Source organism: Myotis brandtii, unplaced genomic scaffold (genome assembly GCF_000412655.1).
Source record: "Myotis brandtii unplaced genomic scaffold, ASM41265v1 scaffold165, whole genome shotgun sequence".
NCBI classification, from domain to species: domain Eukaryota; kingdom Metazoa; phylum Chordata; class Mammalia; order Chiroptera; family Vespertilionidae; genus Myotis; species Myotis brandtii.
Window position 1 is genome coordinate 9,885,386 of NW_005356042.1, and position 5,838 is coordinate 9,891,223.

A 5,838-nucleotide genomic window follows, 5' to 3' on the forward strand; every position below is an offset into this window, starting at 1 on the left:
CTCCGTGTCATTCCTTCTTCGCCGACTCCGTCCACACCTTTGGGGACCCCTGGACCTGCTGGGGTTGGACCCCAACAGGGGTTTTTGTTTTGTTTGGTTTTGTTTTTGAAGAAACTTGTTTTCCGCCACACTTCAAAACTCCAACAAGTGCCAACTTGTGTTTCATGTTAAGGGAGAATTTCCTCATTGGATTAAAGTAAAAGACAATATAGACAATATAGACAAGCCACTTTAGAGTCTATTTCTCTGTGAATTGGGAAAAACCTCTATTTCAGTGGTTCTCAACCTTCTGGCCCTTTAAATACAGTTCCTCATGTTGTGACCCAACCATAAAATTATTTTCGTTGCTACTTCATAACTGTAATGTTGCTACTGTTATGAATCGTAATGTAAATATCTGATATGCAGGATGGTCTTAGGCGACCCCTGTGAAAGGGTCGTTCGACCGCCAAAGGGGTCGCGACCCACAGGTTGAGAACCGCTCCTCTATTTGCTTCCATCCACACCCTGTGTCTGCCTTCACCCCCAGCTGGTGTAGCCGCAGGGTGTGGGGTGATGACATCCCAGCAAATGATTCTGTAGCTAATGTTCATTCTTGGCAGGGTTTTTTCTGGGTTAGGATAATGCTGGGTAATCCCACTTAAAGCCCTATCCAAACTCAAACTTCACAACCAAACAAACCAGTTTTACAAACCACAGGGATTTAATTCGGACTCACACTTGCAGCCGGAAAAGAAAAGACAAAAGGAGAAAAAAGCTGGCAGCCCAGCTAACAAGCAACTGCCTTCTGGACACACTGCCAGCTTAATCCAATTGAGAAACGTTAGCAGTCTAATGACAAGTATGAAGACAAACGCTTAGATGAGACAAGGTTCTTGACAGCAGCCCATCTAACTGCAAAGTTTCCAGCCTTGGTAAGTCCATTCTATACAGGGGTGGGCAAAAGTAGGTTTACAGTTGTTTGTATGGGAAAAAAACAGGCAGAGTGTGATTATTACAATATCATTATTAACTCAAAAGAATGTCACAATGCAACTGTAAACTTACTTTTGCCCACCCCTGTATTCAAAAGAAAATAAACAAAAAACAAAACAACACAGCAAAGCTAAGGAATAAAAGCCAAAGTCTAGAGCACAGCCAAACATTAATCTCAGAGCAAAATTCTGTTTAAGCCTAAAGAAACCTAGGGGACTTTCCTGGATACAATGAAACATGAAATACCATAGGTTTGCTGATTAATATTTATCCTGGGAAATTAACAAAATCATGGCTTAGATGCACTTCACCTTCCCCGACCCTCTATGGAGTATACCTCCTGAAGAAAGCAAACCAAAAACAGTGTAGCGAAAACCACTTGGAGATGTATTTTATTTACTCCACACCAAGCATTTTATCTTTAAACCGAATCTGAAAATGTCTCTTTAAGGCAAAGCAAGTACCAGATTCTGCCCTGAGTGAGAATCGCAGTGTCACCCACTTACCTGTGATTAGCACAGCCTTTTGGTCCACAGGTAACAACTCTTGGCCAGATAAGTAAATATACAGGAGGAAGCATGACAGGGAGAACAGGATCAAACTCCAGAAGAGGGACAGGCTTAACAGGCAAGCCCCTCCCCAGAGGCCCACCAGGCAGACCCCCTTTCCCCCCACCTGTCCTGGACTCTTGAGTTTGCAAAGAACTAGTCCCCCCAGGGCTGCCGTGACAGCCAGGCAGAGCCACGCGGTCTCAGAGGAGAAAGTGCTCATTCTCAGAGACTCCGCTGCACCTTTTTGCGCTCAGGACAAGTGGAGAAAGGCTGGCTGGAGGCAGCCTGGGTTATATGAACGGAGAGCCAAGAAGGGAGGGGGGGGAGGGAAAGCCCTGACACATTTTGAATGAGCCTGGATTAATCATACTCATACAGACACGTATTTCCTCGTGGGTAATTTAAACCAGCATACAGTTGGATATAAATGCCAGAGCACTTGCTATTTGATTGCTCCCCCTACACCCACTGCGTGCATGACATCTACACGTTCACACCCACAACAAACACGCATTCGTTTTTTTAATGATCTCTGGAGAGATAGCTAGTTGGATAATTATTGACAAAATTCAGTCTGAATGGTGAATTACAAAACCTCTAGCTCCTAGAAAAATATGCTTCTTTAGGAGCCTGCGATGTGTCTGTTTGTCCAGCTCTTTTCCTGACTCGTGTGTGTGTGTGTGTGTGTGTGTGTGTGTGAGAGAGAGAGAGAGAGAGAGAGAGAGAGAGAGAGAGAGAGAGAGAGAGAATAAATCCAGACAACCAGTGAAGTTTGGAAAATGGACCCTGGAAGGGAAAGGTATCACTGATGTTGTCCATGTCCCTGCCATCTCCCACCTGAGTCAGGCTGAAGGGTGGACGGAGAGGGAATAAAAACTAGAAGAGATTCATGGCAGATGAAGGTGCTTTGATCATGCCAGAGGGGAGATATACCTGGGCGAGATAATAACAATGATAATACAACTAGTAATGGCCCATACATACTTATCAGTACGTATTTATGCCAGGGATCATATTTAGCTACTTATCCATTCTTTTTTATAAAAAAATATTTTTTTTATTGATTTCAGGGAGGAAGGGAGAGGGAGAGGGAGATAGAAACATCAATGATGAGACAGAATCATTGATCGGCTGCCTCCTGCACACCTCCTATTGGGGATTGAGCCTGCAACCCGGGCATGTGCCCTTGACAGGAATTGAACCTGGGACCCTTCAGTCCACAGGCTGATGCTCTATCTACTGAGCCAAACTGGCTAGGGCTTATCCATTCATTCTATTGAGACCCTATTCTCTGCAATGCTCTGTTTTAGGCATTGGCACTCAAACAGTCAATATGCTCAGTGTCTTTCAATGTAATATCCTCATGATGGTAGGTTCTGTTATTGTAGTGACTTTACAGGTGAGAACACCGAGGCACAGAGAGGTTAAGAGACTTGCCCAAGATCACACAACATTGGAGTCCAGCAGCCTCGTTTCAGAAGTGTGTGCTCTTCCCTGCTCTCCTGTACTGCCGTCTTAGGTAAAAATAAAAGACAGTCTGTAATGTACTAGTGCTTCCTTACCTTAGCCTCATTCGAACCGTAGGAAACACTTCCAGGCGGATATTATTACCCCCATTTTACAAAGAGGAAACCATGGCTGGGAGAGGATAAATAGTGGATCTGGGCTCATGACTTACAGGGTGGAGAGCCAGCACTCGCAGCTGGGACACCTTACTCACCACCAGCAACAGTGCTGACTGCCCCCAGAGGGCGCTGAACACCTGAGCTTATGGCCTGCCTTGTGTGTTCCAGGCATTGATATATCTGGAGAGACAAGAAAAATTCTCACTCTGAGGTCAGATTACATGTATTCAAATCCAATTTTAGCTCTGCCGAAATAGCGTATGTGGCAGAATAGCCGCAATCAATAAAAAGCCACAGGAGCTGTCAAGAAGATAGTAAGACACATGCCCAACCTACCCCCTCCACACACACACTCTGAATTTATGGCTTAAAACCTTGCAGAGACCAGCTCAATTCAATATGGCAACTAATTTCACCTAATGGTAACCCCTAGCCTTATTGTGTGCTTATTATAATGCATTAGCATGCTAAACAACGCACCCGGAGCTGCCATGATCAGAAACGGAAAGCCCATAGGAGAGCACAAAATGACCCTTGAGCGTGTGGCTAAGTTGGCTGGGTGTCCTCCTGTGCACCAAAAAGTTGCTGGTTCGATTCTGGGTCAGGGCACATGCCCGGGTTGTGAGCTCAATCCCCAGTTGGGGGCATGCAGGAGGCAACGCCGAAATAGCGTATGTGGCAGAATAGCCGCAATCAATAAAAAGCCATAGGAGCTGTCAAGAAGATAGTAAGACACATGCCCAACCCACCCCCTCCACACACACACACACACTCTGAATTTATGGCTTAAAACCTTGCAGAGACCAGCTCAATTCAATATGGCAACTAATTTCACCTAATGGTAACCCCTAGCCTTATTGTGTGCTTATTATAATGCATTAGCATGCTAAACAACGCACCCGGAGCTGCCATGATCAGAAACGGAAAGCCCATAGGAGAGCACAAAATGACCCTTGAGCGTGTGGCTAAGTTGGCTGGGTGTCCTCCTGTGCACCAAAAAGTTGCTGGTTCGATTCTGGGTCAGGGCACATGCCCGGGTTGTGAGCTCAATCCCCAGTTGGGGGCATGCAGGAGGCAACCAATCGATTGTCAGATGTTTTTCTTTCTCCCTCTCCCTTCCTCTCTTTCTAAAAATCAATTTAAATTTTTTTTAATTGGTCGATGAAACTCCTCTGAGATTTCTCAGAGGAGAAATCTCCTTTCCCTGGAAGACCCTAAATATTCCTCCCCGCATTGAATCCCCCCCATTAAATGAACCTCAAAAAGGAAGCAAATTCCACTAAAGGGGGTCTGTGGAGTAGCCCATTCTCTGTCTCACTGTTTCACTAATAAGCTCACTTTCACTTTAACCTCTATGTTGGCTCAAATTTGAATTATTTCCAGTGTGAAGCCAAGAACCCACAGTGGGTCACGGACACTCAGATGCCGGGACCCCCAGGACGCCTGCATCACTGCCACTTACTTTCTAGGTCATTTTGGGTGGGTAACATCATCTCCTTATACCCCTGCCCCTCAGCTGTAAAGTAATAAAAATGTCAAGATAAAGCACTTAGCACAGCCTGCCTGGAACACCAGAAGGACTTTCATAAATGCTGATAATTTGTGTTTTTTAAACAGGACAGTGTAGGGGAGGAAAAATAAAATTTGTTCCCACCTTTCTAAGTTCTTCTGGCTAGACTATTAACCAAATTAACATGAGACAGATTAACAGAAGAAAATAACCAAATGTATTACATATACACACTTTAGGGTTCTTTAAGAATATGAGACCCCAGGACAAATCAGGCAGTTGAGGTTTATATGCCATCTTAGCTAAGGAAAGCTCTGTGTGTGTGTGGCGGGGGGGGGGGGGGGTGCCTAATTGGTTTGGGACTTCAAAGGGGAGAAAGGCAATTCTACATGGAGATGGAAAAGCAAATGTTTGGGAAATAAATGTTTAATGGACCATCTTTAAGAATGGGACACAGAGAGGACTTTGATCAAATAGGCTAAATAGCAAGCTAGGTCCTCCCATTTCTAGTTCACATTAAACTATCTGTGATAATAGCTCCCTTCTTGGAGCAGGTCTTCTAAATTCTTTTAGGTAGTCAGGGTGGTCAGGGAGTCTTCTGTTTCTTGAGAATTACAAGCTTCAAAGAATCAGTGTCCCAAAAAGCAGGGCTATAGAGAAAAGGTACCCAGCTGCCTATGATGTGAGAAGGTAGAGAGCGCTTTGGACAGGGAGTTGGGGAAGCTGGCTCTGGTCTCAGATGAGCCTTTGGTGAGTCACTGTCCTTGGCCAGCTCAGCTGTAAAGGGAGCCCACCTGGGCTCAGGGCTATCCCAAGACCTGAGGGAGACCAGGTGTGACCCATACTATATACTGGGACTGTGAGGCATGATGACAAAGTCATTTTGGGGGTCTCATGTGGGCTGACACCTCTTGTCTGTCCGCCCCGCCACTTGGACGCCTGAGGTGGAGAGATGTTGCCAGTTCCAGATCAGGAAGCTTAGGGGAAAGGATCTGGAATTCCCTTTGGGTAACCCTCATATTGCCCGCCCCCCCTCCACACACCCTGTTTACTCCTGTGAGTCCAGGGCACACCCTCTCTCAGGCTTCTTGGCCCCACCAGCCAGGAGGATTCAGACAAGCTAGGTCTCGCATCAGATGGTTTTCCAGGGGAAGATATAGGGTAGTTCCTGTTCCTT

The 5,838-nt window shown here is 45.6% G+C and overlaps 1 protein-coding gene across 1 annotated transcript in view; it reads right to left on the minus strand.

Annotated features, from left to right (window-relative positions):
• Positions 1–1,792, minus strand: part of HSD17B2 (hydroxysteroid (17-beta) dehydrogenase 2) — a 57,200-nt gene extending 55,408 nt beyond the window's left edge. The window contains exon 1 of the mRNA XM_005862576.2: positions 1,482–1,792. Coding sequence (XP_005862638.1) covers positions 1,482–1,746 — 265 coding nt within the window. The 5' untranslated portion in view covers positions 1,747–1,792. The remainder of the gene's footprint in view (positions 1–1,481) is intronic.
• Between the last annotated feature and the right edge of the window lie 4,046 nt (positions 1,793–5,838).